Source organism: Podarcis gaigeae, assembly GCF_964106915.1.
Source record: "Podarcis gaigeae genome assembly, chromosome: 11".
NCBI lineage: Eukaryota > Metazoa > Chordata > Lepidosauria > Squamata > Lacertidae > Podarcis > Podarcis gaigeae.
Window position 1 is genome coordinate 63,592,368 of NC_139687.1, and position 15,007 is coordinate 63,607,374.

The following is a 15,007-nucleotide window of genomic DNA, read 5'->3' on the forward strand; positions in this document are numbered from 1 at the left end:
TAATGGCTCCCACAGCCTTGACAGATGGTGTTTGCATTCTGGTTGCAAAGGCGAGAAGGGGGGGGCAACGAGCGCATTGAGAGAGCGCACACTTCGCGCGCCCCCCCCCCCGTTTTTCTATTAGGAGCCTTGGGCGAATTGTGGGAAGAGAACGCACAGCATTAAAAATGCAGCATCCTGGCCCGGCTAATTATTCCGCATATCAAAAGGCGATTAGGGCGGACGCCACCTCTAACACGCCATGTGATGCGCAGATGATGGGTCCCTAATGCGCCAGGAGAGACATCTGGGGATAGTTTGAGGTTTTACTGCCCTCCAGCCAGCGGGACGGATCCTCTCCCAGGCACTGACTAGTGAAAGAAGGAGCAGGGTGGTCAGGACAGGACGGGGGGGGGCAGTGTCAGGGGTGCTCGGCTGCATCCAGCCCCCCCCCGACTTGCTGTATTTGTTTATTTATTTATCACTTACAGTGATCAGTTTATTTATTTATTTATTTATTTATTTATTTACTTACTTATTTATTAGAAATTTTATTTACAACTTAACATAAACCCCCCACCCCACCCAATACAGAAATCCACCCTCATTAAACGTGAACATAACATACAGCAAGCATAACATACAACAATACAAACAACCAAATAAAAGACTTCCTTTATCCTGTATCTGGCCTCCTTATTTACTTCTTATAAGCTGTTTCCTTTATGAATAATTATTAATTATAACTTAAGTATCCACAAAGTCTCCTTTGTCGAAACAAGTCCAGGTATGTATTTTAGGGCACTGTTTTTTGAAGTATACTTTGCATTTTCCCCATGCTTTTTGAAACTTTTGTCTAGTGTGATCTCTAATTGCCTCTGTTAATCTAGCCAGTTCTATATACTCTGACAATTTGTCTTGCCATTCCCTTTTTGTTGGCACAATTTCTTTTTTCCAGTTTTTAGCAGTGAGGATCCTTGCCGCTCCAGTGGCATAGAGGAATATTTTCTGATCTTCTCTTGCTATACCTGTGTCCGTTATCCCTAGTAGAAAAGCTTCTGTATTTTTCATAAAGTTATACTTAAACATTTTTTATATATAGTGGTTGTTGTATACCACCGTGTCAGAGCGGTTGACAGCAATAAAAATGGAACAAGCCATACAATTACAGCCACATCCAAGTTAAAAACACACATAAATTGCCCATTGCAGAAAGATGTGTTCTCAATTGGCTGCTGACTCTCCAGTGGCAGAGAGTTCCACAGGACTGGGACAGTGGTACTAAAGCTGGGGTTTCTTGTTGTCTGATGAGCCTCCCCAGCTTGAGGAGTAACCGGCAGTTCTTCAGCAGATGATCTAAGCGATCGAGCTGGGATAGAAGTGTTCGGGCGATCGCCGGCGTGCCCTGGACCTAAGTCTTCCAGAGCTTTGTAAATCCATGGCTGTCAATTTACAGATTTGAAAATAAGGGACCAGCAGCCTTGAAAATAAGGGACCAGCAGTCAAAATAAGGGATTTTAGTCAACCAGTTAAAAGGGGTAAGATAATTTTGGAGAGCAGCGCCGGTTTTTAGCCCTTCATTTCCAGAGGTTGCTGCTCAAGACACCAGCCAATGAAACACTGCAATTAAATAACTACAAGCAGCAACCACTTTTCGCGCAAAATGAAGTCCAAGCTACAAAGATGCTGCTGCAGTTCTGGATCTTTTCTCTCGTGCTCCATCTGCAGCTCTCAGTTCCATCAGGTGGGGCTGGAGGGGGGGGGGAAATAGCGCCCGAAGTAAACCCGCAGATCAGACCATCTATGCTAGTCTACCACTACAAATCTGTGGGAGAAGCACTTGCGGATCTTCCTCCGCTTTCCCCCTCTATGCTTAGCCCTTGGAACACCTGCCTCCTCCTCCTCTCTCTGAACTGCTTTATGGTTGTCCTCGCTCTCCTCTCAAGGCTCCTCATCAATTCATAGACCATGCCAGGCTTCCCATCTCATCCGGGTCCTTCGGCGGCGCAGCCGCAGTACGGCCTAGTGGGAGCAGCGGCGGGCAGGGGGAGGCCCCAGGCAGAGACGCTCAGTTCGGTGGCCGCGAGGAGGATGGTGGCGGATGGGCCCGAGGCTCCCACCAGTCCCGGCAGGGAGGGGCTCCAGGGGGCCAAGGCTGGTGAGAGGAGGCCGGAGGGGGGCAGGCCGGGCAGCCAAGCAACACAGTTGGAGCCTCCCTCCTTCCTGGCCGGCAGGGAGGGAGAGGAGCTGCTTCCTTTGAAACCGGGAAATTTAAGGGACATCATCAACCTGGGACAGCAGCGGGACATTGCGCTGGGATAAGGGACTGTCCCTCCAAATAAGGGACGCTTGACAGCTATGTGTAAATCGCTACCGGAACCTTGAACACGGCTCGGTGCTAAGTGTGCAGCCAGTAGTTCTGCAGGAGCTGTCCTATCCTAGGGCTGCTGCTTCAAAGAGAGCTGTCCATGCAAGGCAGTCGTCTGATGAGGGTTTCAGCACTGCTCTCCAGTCACCTTGAACCTGTGGAATAAAGAATTTATAAATATGCATGAAAAGAGCCGTTTGCTCTGGGAAGAAAGAGGAGACTTTGCTTCTGAGCTTCCTTTACTCCCTTTTAGAAGTGTGCTTTTCCTGACAGCGCTTCTTTTCCACTGTCCCACAGATACATGTATTTGTTCGCCTCAAATAGTTAAGGTTAACTTTTGGCTTAGAAAATAAGCGAGTCACAAGTAGCATGAGAGAAGTTGATCAAATGATGCCTAGTGTGGAGGAAATGGATAGAGGGGAAAATATTTATCTGTGTCTCATAAAACTAGAAGTCGTGGACATCTGCAATTCGCTCTTTGTGGGGCTCCCTTTGAAGGTGACCCGGAAACTACAACTAATCCAGAATGCGGCAGCTAGACTGGGGACTGGGAGCGGCCGCTGAGACCACATAACACCAGTCTTGAAAGACCTGCATTGGCTCCCAGTACGTTTCCAAGCACAATTCAAAGTGTTGGTGTTGACCTTGAAAGCCCTAAACAGCCTCAAAGGCCCAGTAGACCTGAAGGAGTGTCTCCACCCCCATCGTTCTGCCCGGACACTGAGGTCCAGCTCCGAGGGCCTTCTGGCAATTCCCTCATTGCGAGAAGTGAGGTTACAGGGAACCAGACAGAGGGCCTTCTCGGTAGTGGCACCCGCTCTGTGGAATGCCCTCCCATCTGATGCCAAGGAAATAAACAACTGTCTGACTTTTAGAAGACATCTGAAGGCAGCCTGGTTTAGGGAAGCTTTTAATGTTTAATAGACTACTGTATTTTAATACAGTGGTACCTTGGGTTCGGGGACGCACTTTTGACCACGGACCTGTGCTGGTCTCGGGGGGAGGTTACCGTGAGGCGTGGTCAGAGTCTGGTCCTGGGTCACGGGTCTAGAGACAGTCCACACAGGGTGAAGCGGGATCCAAAGCAAGAAGCCGGGCGTGGTCGGGGACTCTGGAAGAACAGGACTGGGTGCTGGCAGAAACAGGTTTCCAGCGACGTTGCTCCCGCAACCTGGGACCAGGCTGACTGGCCTTTATCTTTTCTGAGGCCAGGGGCGGTCCCGGCCCCCAGGTGACCTGCCTCTTCCGGCCTTAAGGCGAGCACTCCTCCTGGGAGAAACCAGTTCATTCCGCCTCTCTGCCCTGAGCCTCTGCAGCTCAGGAGAGGCTGGAGGGTTACTGGGCCCAGGGGGAGACTCACCTTCCCCTGACAGGGCTGGGAGAGGCGCACCTGTAGGCAATGGGTCCTCAATCACCTCTGGAGCCAGAGTGAATTCACCTGGTGCCTGCTCCTGAGGTGTGGGCGCTTCAGACTCAAGGCCCTGCCCCAGCTCAGCCGGCCCTGGAGGCGGGGACTCCTGTGCAGGCCGGGATTCCTCCGGTTCAGCCTCTGAATTGGATTCCCAGGCCATCACAGGACCAGACTTGGACCTTGCCTCTCGGGTAAGCCACGGGACCAGCACACCTGGGTCCGTTCAGCTCAGCCAGTGCTGGATTTATGATCTTCCTGGTGTGCCGGGACCCTAGAGTCCTTTTGGTGGAAGTCAATGTCCTCTGTTCCCCACCCCAAGACCTGGACTTGGAGTTTCAGGAGGGGGTGTATGTGGACATCTGGAGCACATCCACTCCCCTTCCCCCTTTTATGAATGGAAGCCACAGTCACTGGAGAGGAATGACTCCTGGCACACAAACCAAGCCTGCTCTCAAGTTCCAGGAGGGCTGCCAGACCTCGGATGTGCGCTTGGAACCACTCACTCCCGGAGTCCAGTTCTGGGCACCCCAGTTTAAGAAGGATGTTGACAAGCTGGAAGGTGTGCAGAGGAGGGCGGCCAAGATGGCCAAGGCTCTGGAAACCAAGCCTTGCAAGGAATGGCTGAGAGAGTTGGGGATGTTTAGCCTGGAGAAGAGGAATTGTGGAATTGTACAGTCAGAAAGGAATCTTGGAGTCTTCTAGTCCAACCCCCTGCAATGCAGGAATCTCAGTGAGACTGAGAGGTGATATGAGAGCCCTCTTTTAATATCTGAAGAGGAGAAGGGATGCGGTGGCGCTGTGGTCTAAACCACTGAGCCTCTTGGGCTTGCTGATCAGAAGGTCGGTGGTTCAAATCCCCTGACAGGGTGAGCTCCCGTTGCTTGGTCCCAGCTCCTGCCAACCTAGCAGTTCGAAAGCACACCAGTGCAAGTAGATAAATAAGTACCATTGCAGCGGGAAGGTAGACAGCATTTCCGTGTGCTCTGGTTTCCGTCACAGTGTCCTGTTGTACCAGAAGCAGCTTAATCATGCTGGCCACATGACCTGGAAAGCTGTCTGTGGACAAACGCTGGCTCCCTTGGCCTGAAAGCAAGATGAGTGCCACAACCCCATAGTCACCTTTGACTGGACTTAACTGTCCTTTACCTTTTTATCTGAAGAGGAGCAAGCTTGTTTTCTGCTGCTCCAGAGTGGAGGACTCAAACCAATGCATTCAAATAACAAGAAAGGAGATTGTGACTAAGGAAGAACTTTCTACATGCAGATTTTATGCAGTTTCGCTTCCTTTCTTGACTTCTTTTGTGCTGCAAACCCTCTTTGGGGAGAATGCATATATTTCTGCCCAAGGCTGAAACTGCTCCCATACCTTCTGAGCAGCACTTTTCTGTGGCGATCGATGGGGCAAAAACCTTGCAGCAGCGGCAGGTCTGTACTCCAGTCATACCCCAGTTTAACTTCCATGGCTTCCTGCCAGTGAACTGTAGAGATTTTCCTTCTGCCAGAGGAAGAGAGAGAGGCTACAGTCCTTCTCCTTCACAGAGAACTCCGGTTCCCAGCCACAGCTCCAGCTTGAAGCCAGATTGTGTTGGTTAACAGCTGCCCTAAATCTTCAAGCCTCAGCTTGCATGAGAGAGCAAAGTGGTCCACTGAATTGCAACCGGGATAAGTTTTGCAAATGAAGCAAGCTGTATAATTATTTGCAAAGTTTGAGAGCAATAACATACAATTACAAATTATTTGCAAAATTCAAGAGCGGTAACGTACAATTACAATCATAAATAAGATAAGCGTTGCAACAATTAAGCAGCCATAAAAAGCGAGCAGGCCGTGTTCTGCCTCTTGGAGCCGCAGGCCAGGATGCAGAAACGGAAGAGCTCTGTCATTCTGCCTGCATCTTCTCCTCGGAGGCCAGAGCAGTGCTGAGCCCAGAGGACCACCCCTGGGCTCTCACTTGTGGGGTGCCTCAGGGTTCTGTCCTCTCCCCAATGCTTTTCAACATCTACATGCAGCCACTGGGAGAGATCATCAGGGGGTTTGGGCGGGTGTTCATCCATATGCAGATGACACCCAGCTCTACCTCTCTTTCAAATCAGAACCAGTGAAGGTCCTGTGTGAGTGCCTGGAGGCAGTTGGAGGATGGATGGCGGCTAACAGATTGAGGTTGAATCCTGACAAGACACAAATACTTTTTTGGGGGGCAGGAGGTGGGTGGGTGTGGAAGACTCCCTGGTCCTGAATGGGGTAACTGTGCCCCTGAAGGACCAGGTGCACAGCCTGGGGGTCATTTTGGACTCATAGCTGTCCATGGAGGCGCAGGTCAGTTCTGTGTCCGAGGCAGCTGTTTATTATTATTATTATTAAGAGAAGACTCTTGCCTTCACTTCCTACCCAGAACCACTTGGGTTATATTATTATTATTATTATTATTATTATTATTATTATTATTATTACTCGCTAGGCCTGTGGGAGACTCACAATCTGTATTCGAACTCAAGGCCAACTCTCCCCTCTTGGGGTTTCCAGCAGAGCAGAGCTATCCTGCCAATTGGTTCTAGTCTGTTTCCTTTTACACCTTCTCAAACCACAACCTCTACCAAGTCTTTCTACCTCTGAACACACCCACACCCTGCTCATTAAATTTGTGGTCCCCAGAGCTGAGCAGAATCGAGCCCCAGCCCCCCAGGGCTGCATAAAATGATAACAGTGAGTCACCAAAGCTCCAGAAAGGTTATCAGCTCAGCCAGCCAGGAGGTCAGAGGGGGGGGTGTCCTCTTCCCGGCACCATCCTCCGCTGGGGGGTCTTGGCAACCCCATTGATTCTGCGGGGGCTTTGCCCATTGCATCAGAGCTTCAAAGCACTTGGTGGTTCTCTTGTTTGGGGCATTGTTCTGTCGGACGAGAGACGGCTCACATGTGCGGTGGTTCCGCATAAATCGCTCAGTGACACTTTCCCACAGTGGCGGCTGGGAAAGTCGGGAGGCAGCAGCAGAACCAGCAAAGCGAGATGGCGATGCATTTAGTACTGACCTTTAAAGCCCTAAACGGCCTTGGCCCAGTATACCTGGAGGAGCGTCTCCACCCCGAACACCTGGGTCCATCTCCCGAGGGCCTTCTGGCAGTTCCCTCCCTGCGAGAAGCAAAGTTACAGGGAACCAGGCAGAGTGCCTTCTTGGTGGTGGCGCCCACCCTGTGGAACTCCCTTCCACCAGATGTTAAGGCAATAAAAAACTTGTTGTTGTTTAGTCGTTTAGTCGTGTCCGCCTCTTTGTGACCCCCTGGACCAGGACACGCCAGGCACTCCTGTCTTCCATTGCCTCCCGCAGTTTGGTCAAACTCATGTCCGTAGCCTCAAGAACACTATCCAACCATCTCGTCCTCTGTCGTCCCCTTCTCCTTGCGCCCCCCATCTTTCCCAACATCAGGGTCTTTTCCAGGGAGTCTTCTCTTCTCATGAGGTGGCCAAAGTCTTGGAGCCTCAGCTACAATAAAAAAACTATTTTACTTTTAAAAGACACCTGAAGGTGGCCCTATTTAGGGAAATTTTTAATGTCTGATGCTGTATTGTTTTTATTATTCGGTTGGAAGCAGCCCATAGTGCCAGATGGGCAGGGTATAAATAATAAATTATTATTATTATTATTATTATTATTATTATTATTATTATTATTATTTGCAGGAGGGCTTTAATTTTTATTATTATTTTTAGAAAGCCAGCTTTCCTAGCTGCTGCCTACTTGCTTGCCAGTCCCTGCTGTGCAGCACACAGACGAAGGTTGCAGCGGGTTGGAATGGATGACCTCCAGGGGTCCCCTTCCAGCTGTATGGTTCTGTGGTTCATTGGAGGCTTTTAAACTGATGTTGGGTAGATTCTTTAGCTGGGATTTCCGCATTGCAGGGGGGGTTTGACCTAGGTGACCTTTGGGGGTCCCTTCCAGCTCTACAATTCTGAGAGGCAGCATTTGCACGGAAATGTTTCTTTTCTCACCAAGGTTTTCTCCTCCTCCCATGTCTTGTTTCCTTGAACAGTAAAGCCGGACCCTCCAGAGAACGTGGTGGCTAAGCCCATCCCCAACAACGCCCGGAGGCTGCTGGTGACGTGGCAGTACCCTTCCTCGTGGCCCGATCCGGACTCCTTCCCCCTCAAGTTCTTCCTGAGGTACCGGCCGCTCATCATAGACCAGTGGCAACACGTGAGTGGCAACCTCTGCTGTCGTTGGTCTGGCTGGGGGTGGCGGAGGAGAGGGTCCCTTCCAGCTCTTAGGATTCTGTGTAAGGAAATGTTGATTTCCTCATTCATAGCCTGATATTCCTCCAAGGAGCAAAAGACAGAGTCCATAGTTCTTCTCCCTCCCCTTTTATCTCCACAACAACCCTGTGAGGAAGATTAGGCTGCAGTGACCAGTATTCCTCTGAACTTTGGTAATTTGGAACTGGGTTTGCTCGCCATCCTGCAACAACCACTGCGCCACGCTGTTCCCCCCTCCTGCCTGCCTCCCTGTGATCCCAAACTGCTTAATAATAATAATAATAATAATAATAATAATAATAATAATTTATTTATACCCCGCTCATCTGGCTGGACTTCCCCAGCCACTCTGGGCAGCTTCCAACAAAATATTAAAATACAGTAATGCATCAAACATTAAAAGCTTCCCTAAACAGGGCTGCCTTCAGATGTCTTCTAAAAGTTTGGTAGTTGTTGTTCTCTTTGACATCTGGTGGGAGGGCGTTCCACAGGGCAGGTGCCACCATCGAGAAGACCCTCTGCCTGGTTCCCTGTAACTTGGCTTCTTGCAGCGAGGGAACCGCCAGAAGGCCCTCGGAGCTGGACCTCAGTGTCCAGGCTAAACGATGGGGTGGAGACGCTCCTTCAGGTATACCGGGCCGAGGCCGTTTAGGGCTTTAAAGGTCAACACCAACACTTTGAATTGTGCTCGAAAACGTACTGGGAGCCAATGTAGGTCTTTCAAGACTGGTGTTATGTGGTCTCGGCGGCCGCTCCCAGTCACCAGTCTAGCTGCCGCATTCTGGATTAGTTGCACTTTCTGGGTCACCTTCAAAGGTAGCCCCACATAGAGCGTATTGCAGTAGTCCAAGCGGGAGATAACTAGAGCATGCACCACTCTGGCGAGACAGTGTGCGGGCAGGGAGGGTCTCATCCTGCGTACCAGATGGAGCTGGGAGACAGCTGCCCTGGACACAAAATTGACCTGCACCTCCAGCTGTGAGTCCAAAATGACCCCTAGGCTGCGCACCAGGTTCTTCGGGGGCACAGCTGCCCCATTCAGGACCAGGGAGTCCCCCAAACCCACCTGCCTCCTGTCCCCCCAAAACAGTACGTCTATCTTGTCAGGATTCAGTCTCAATCTGTTTGCCGCCATCTGTCCTCAGGACCTTCACTGGTTCTGATTTGAAAGAGAGGTAGAGCTGGGTTTCATCTGCATATTGATGGACACCTAGCCCAGTCATGAGGTGGAGGCAGAGCTCAGCTCCGCAACAAGGTGGCGTTGTCGAGACGAGAGCGCCTCTGAGCATGCAACTGAGTGGCGTTTCTCCAGCCCTTGGGTTCTGTCAAAGCATCCTGAATATTCAAAGGAATGGCTGTTTGCAATTCACAAGCAAACCTTCCGGCTCCTTGGACATCCCTGTCTTCGCCCTGGATGGAGGGCAAAATACACAGTCAGGGGCTAAGTGGGCGAAACCTGGCAGCTATTCGTGGGACAAGTGACCGGCAGTGAATCATTCAGTCAGCTTTGTGATTTGTTTAAGGCAGACATGTTCAACCGGTCAACCATAATTGACAGGTAGACTGCCGGTGTGATCCTGATCGATCGTGGGGTGATCCTGATTGATCGCTGCAGAGGGGGAGAATGAGGGAGGGCAGGCGCGATTGTCATCTTTTATCGAGAGGGTGATTGGTGGCAGCAGAAAGTGTGCGGTCATTTATCGGATGCTGCTGGCGATTTTTGGCACAGGGCTTTTTGGTGAGCGTTTTTTTACACCCCCCAAGCTCAGCAACTCTGGGCACACACCCCCCCCATGAAAAGCTCGACAGCTCTTGGCAATCCTCCCCCCATTTCTTAATTTCTATGAGTAGATCACTGCCCGTTTTTTTATACTGGGAGTAGATCTCAGTCAGGACGCAGGTGGCGCTGTGGATTAAACCACTGAGCCTTGGGCTCACTGATCGGAAGGTCGGCGGTTCAAGTCCCTGCGACAGGGTGAGCTCCCGTTGCTCTGTCCCTGCTCCTGCCAACCTAGCAGTTCGAAAGCATGTCAAAGTGCAAGTAGATAAATAGGTACCGCTCTGGTGGGAAGGTAAACACCGTTTCCGTGCGCTGCTCTGGTTCGCCAGAAGCGGCTTAGTCCTGCTGGCCACATGACCCAGAAGCTGTACGCCGGCTCCCTCGGCCAGTAAAGCAAGATGAGCGCTGCAACCCCAGAGTCGGCCACGACTGGACCTAATGATCAGGGGCCCCTTTACCTTTACCTTTAGATCTCAGTCTCTTGGGAGTTGGACATGCCTGTTTTAAGGGAAGCGTGAGGGCAGGGCCGGGACCTGGGTGGAAGAATCACTCTGCGAGGCTGTCAACCTGCTAAGACGAACACATTTGAAGAGCCATGTTCCACGGAGCCAGCCTGTTTCTTTCAAATGGGGTGGTGCCATCAAGAAACTTAAGGCTTTCTGCCTGAATGAGAATGCGGTGTCTGGAGAGTCCCTTCTTTTCTTGTCTTCCCCATTCTCCTTTTTAAAAGCACTTTCACAGAACTTTGGTAGAGTTAGTGGGGACCCTGAGGGTCATCCAGTCCAACCCCCTGCATGGCAGGAATACGAAGCTGCCCCATACGGGGATCAAACCTGCAACCTTGGCGTTCTCACCATGACTCTCCAATCCTTGTGGATATGGGGAGGAACTTTGGAGATTAGAACTGGGAAGGAAAACAAGAAAGGCCATGGCTGTTAGCCTCAAAGGAAAAATGGCGGCTGAAAACCTCGGAATATGCAGCGATGGCAGAACTGACGGCGCTGATAAGAGACACAGATTTAGAATCCTTTAAGGAGGACTGGAGACCTTTTTTGGTCTATTTTAAAAGTTGCTTTCCATATGTGAAGTCCACAGCGGGGTTTGGAGTTTAAGGGGAAAAGAGCAGAACCTATTAAGAAACCTGTTAAAGAGGATGAAAATGGATTTGGTGGAATTATAAAATGCAATTGTCTGAAATCATCACTGATGGGTGAGCAGGAAGTCATTAGTAATGTAGAATTGGATATAACTCTTGAGTGACAAAATGTAAATTTTAAGCTGGAAATAAAATAAAATATGAATGGGAGGCGGGGAGAAAGTCGCTGGCCACCAGCTTGGGAGGAAAAGTAAAATTTGTATCCTCCCCCAACGCATTTGTATTTAGAACTTTTCCAATTACAAGTCCAGGTGGATCAAGGAGCATTAGAAAAATGAGTTTTTTCTTACCTTAAAAAAATTGCATGTCATTTAAAAAATAATAATAACCGTGATTAGTTGAGATTCGCGAGGTTGGTTTTTCTTAAAAAATAATAATAACCGTGATTAGTTGATATTCGCGAGGAGATTGGACTAGAGGACCCTTGCAGTCCCTTCCAGCTGCACAATTACACAATTCTAAAGTGAGGAGACTGGGGGTTTGTGTCTAGTCCCAGGAGAATCCAGCATTTGCAAGGGGGCAGGGTTCATGAGGTCTAGCCTCGCTCACAGTTCAAGGAACCACCGCGATTCTGCCTGGCCGCTTTCCCTGCCCACGCTGCTCCTCTGACATCTCTTTCCCTCCTGAAAACTCCTTTCAGAGCTGGCACAGAGTGTTCCTTCTCTCCTTTGCCTCCTCCTCAGTACCAGTTTGCTCCCCCCTCAAAAAAAAAAAAAAAGAAATTTCCTGCATGCTTCCCTTTAGATCTGCAGGTCATTAGAAAGCTCCTTCCTCAGCCACCAGGGATCCATCCAGCTCTCCTTTGCATCAAAAAGAGAGGTTCCAGTTTGTGCGTCTGATATTGCCCCCTTTTAAAAAGCCCCGTTTATGCTGAGCTGTTGGTTTCCCTTTACGCTTCCTACCCAGGAAGCCTCTGCATTTAGTCCTATGTCAGTCTCCCCCTCCACACACACCCTTCTTCTTTTTTCAAAGCCCCGTGCCCTAATTTTGCAGCTCTTGCTCTCCCCCAAGAGAGAAGAACAGCCTCCTTTTACAACCCCCGTTTCTCTGAGCTGCTCATCTCGGCCATCTCGTCCTCCGCTAATTTCTCCCGAAAGGTCACCTCGCTCTAAATACCGTCCCGTCTCCTGTGGGATCGCTCGGTTCTCTGAAGCTGCAATTTGCTCTGCTCTACAGGTTGAGAGGCTGCTGAATATTCGCAGTTCTGATCTTGCATTCCCTCAGATTATTTGAGCGCTGGGTGTGCCCTGCAGTATCAAGCACACACAAAGGGGAAAAGTCCTCTGAAGACCTCCAGGATGAAAGCACTCGCACAAACCAAACAAGCTTTCTTTCGCAGAACGGCAAAATAGCACTTGAGAAGGTGCAAAGTGCTGGAGTCCCAGAGGTGATTGTAGAATCGTAGAATTGTTGAGATAGAAGAGACCCCCCTCCAATGCAAGAATCTCAGCTAAAGCATCCAGGACAGAGGGGCATCTGACCTCTGCCTAAAAACCTCCAAGGAAGGAAAGTCCATGACCGTTCCCCTGTTAAACAGCTCTTCCCAACAGAAAGTTCTTCCCAATGTTTAGCTGGAATCTCCTTTCTTGCGTGGCGAGTCCCCACCCCCACCCCCAGTGGAAATAAAGACACATGACACAATTATTAAGGTTAATGGGCTAAATAAGGCCACAACTTTATTGGTTACAGGTGATGAGGGGTATTGGCTTAGGCATTGGTCCTAACCGACTATATCCGACTTCAGCCCGTCCGCTTGAAGACCGGGAAGGGTTAACCACTAGTCGGGGGAGTCCTGCTGATGCACATCAACTAGGAACCGATAGGGGGCGTGCCTTAGGCCCTCACTTCCATAGGCTTCGGACAGGGCCACGCCCCCCGGAATCCTTTATCGGACTACCCTTCAATATGTGGGGCAGGGGATGGCACTTCCTCCCCTCTTCCATCTACAGAGCAATACCAATGCCTAACCGCCAATACCAAGAAAGTTGTGATGATTTGCTACGAGGCAGGTGAAAACCAAGTGGCTGGTGCCAATTTGCCAAGTGGGAAAATTCCTACCAGGCCCCTCAATGACGACCAACCAAGGTCCATAGAAAGCTAAAAAAATGAAAACCTTATAGGACGGGAGGGTAGGAAACAGGAACAGCTGGCAGGAGGGGAAAGAGGGAGATCCCCAGCCGTGCCTGCCTTAAATAGGGCAGGCCATGCCCCCAGAGCCGGCCACCAGGGGGTGACCCAGCTGGGGATTCCCCCAATTGCACAGGGGCTGGGCTCCAGCCGCCACACGCGTGTTGGGGCTGTGACATCCGCAACCCCACCTCCTCCACGGAAGTGGCTTTGTCCCTTGAAGCCATGGGTTGCTTCATCTTTCCTTTCTCCATATTTTCCTTTCTCCTATATTTGTGCCAACTCGCCTGCTCTGTACAAATCGTGTCTGCTTTTAGGACTAACTTTTCCCTTCGCTTGGAAAATCTGATGGTTGCTTCTGTTCCACTCCCTTTCCCTTCATCGCATGAAAGAATAAGAGCATGAGAATAGCCCTGCTGGATCAAGCCAGTGGCCCATCATGAAAGGCAGTGTGGTGTAGTGGTTAGAGTATCAGACATGGGCCCGGAAGAGACCAGGGTTTGAATCCCCGCTTGGCTGTGACCTTGGGGTCCAGTCACTGCATCTCAGGCTAGCCTACCTCACAGGGTGGGTGTGGGGATTAAATGAGGCAGGGTAGAGCCATAAATCTAGCCCAGCATCCTGTTCTCACAGTGGCCAAGCAGATGCCCCAAAGGGAAACTCGCAAGCAGGATTCGAACACAAAACCAGAACTCTCCTCTCCTTTGGTTTCCAGCAGCTGGTGGTCAGAAGGATAGGAAATCTGTTCCTTTTGGTTTCTCTCTGAAATCTATCAACCTTTAAGTGTGCAGTTCTTTATGTCTGCAGCTTTGCCTGGTATACATATTTTTGCAAATAGCATTGCCTCATAGGATGCGCATTTGAATGTCCTTTCTGCCTTCAGATGCATTTTTACAGCCATTTTTGGGCCCAAGAACTACAATGCAAAATCCAGAGCAGTGTGCATTTTAAAGGATAGTTGAGTCTTGTTTCAAGATATGTGGCTTTGGTGGGTTCACACTGCAAAACAAACTGAACCAAGCCATTTTTTTTACTTTAAATACATTTTCTAAGCAGCATCACTAGCAATTAAGGGACATGTTTAAGGGATAGGGAGGGAGTTGTTCATGAATGCAGAAAAGAAGAGGGTTTTGGGTGCAAGCGTCTGAGAGCTAAAGTACAAGAACCAAAAGCAAATATCATAGAATCATAGAATCATAATTGGAAATGGTTCTGAGGGTCATCTAGTCCTACCCCCCATAGTGCAGGAATCACAGCTGTTTTGGCCAGATCCCAGCAGCTTCTCCCAGTTTCTCCCTGAATAGCTCAGACTGAATTCAACCCACACTTGGTTAACCTATGGGATTACCATATTTTTTGCTCCATAAGACGCACCTGACCATAAGACGCATCTAGTTTTTAGAGGAGGAAAATAAGAAGAAAAAAATACTCTGAAGGAAACAGTGGATGCATGATTTTCGTGGTTCATGCTGTGGCCACAGACATGTGATCTGATGGTAAGTTTGGGTTAGCCCAATGCAAAAATCCAGAGAATCCATGTGGATCCGTGCTTTGTAACTACGTTTTTGCGTCATTGCAGCCCCATGCAACAGTGGATGCATGGGTTTTTTTGTGCCGGCTGTAGCCATGGACATGCTATGTGATTTGATGGTGAATTTGGGGTGACCCAATGCAAAAATCCTGAGGATCCATGGGCTTTTACCTCCCCCCTCCCAGGCAGCCTCCTTTATCTCTAGCGTCCCTTATCTCCCTCACCGATTGCTTGCCGATCAGCTGTTTCCTTTCAACACTCCCTTCCCTCTTGTTTGCCTTAGTATCTTTTCCTTAGCTGGAGCAGTTTTTTCTCTCCTCGTTGATTTAGTCTTCCTGTCTCCTCTCCTTGCAGGTTCGCTGTCTTTACCTCCCCCCTCCCAGGCAGCCTCCTTTATCTCTAGCGTCCC

At 49.8% G+C, this 15,007-nt stretch overlaps 1 protein-coding gene across 2 annotated transcripts in view; it reads left to right on the forward strand.

Annotated features, from left to right (window-relative positions):
- CNTFR (ciliary neurotrophic factor receptor) overlaps positions 1-15,007 on the forward strand; it is a 422,108-nt gene that overhangs the window by 389,971 nt on the left and 17,130 nt on the right. For both annotated transcript variants that reach the window (XM_083702898.1, XM_083702899.1), the window contains one exon: positions 7,785-7,948. In XM_083702898.1, the coding sequence (XP_083559024.1) occupies positions 7,785-7,948 (164 nt within the window). The remainder of the gene's footprint in view (positions 1-7,784; positions 7,949-15,007) is intronic.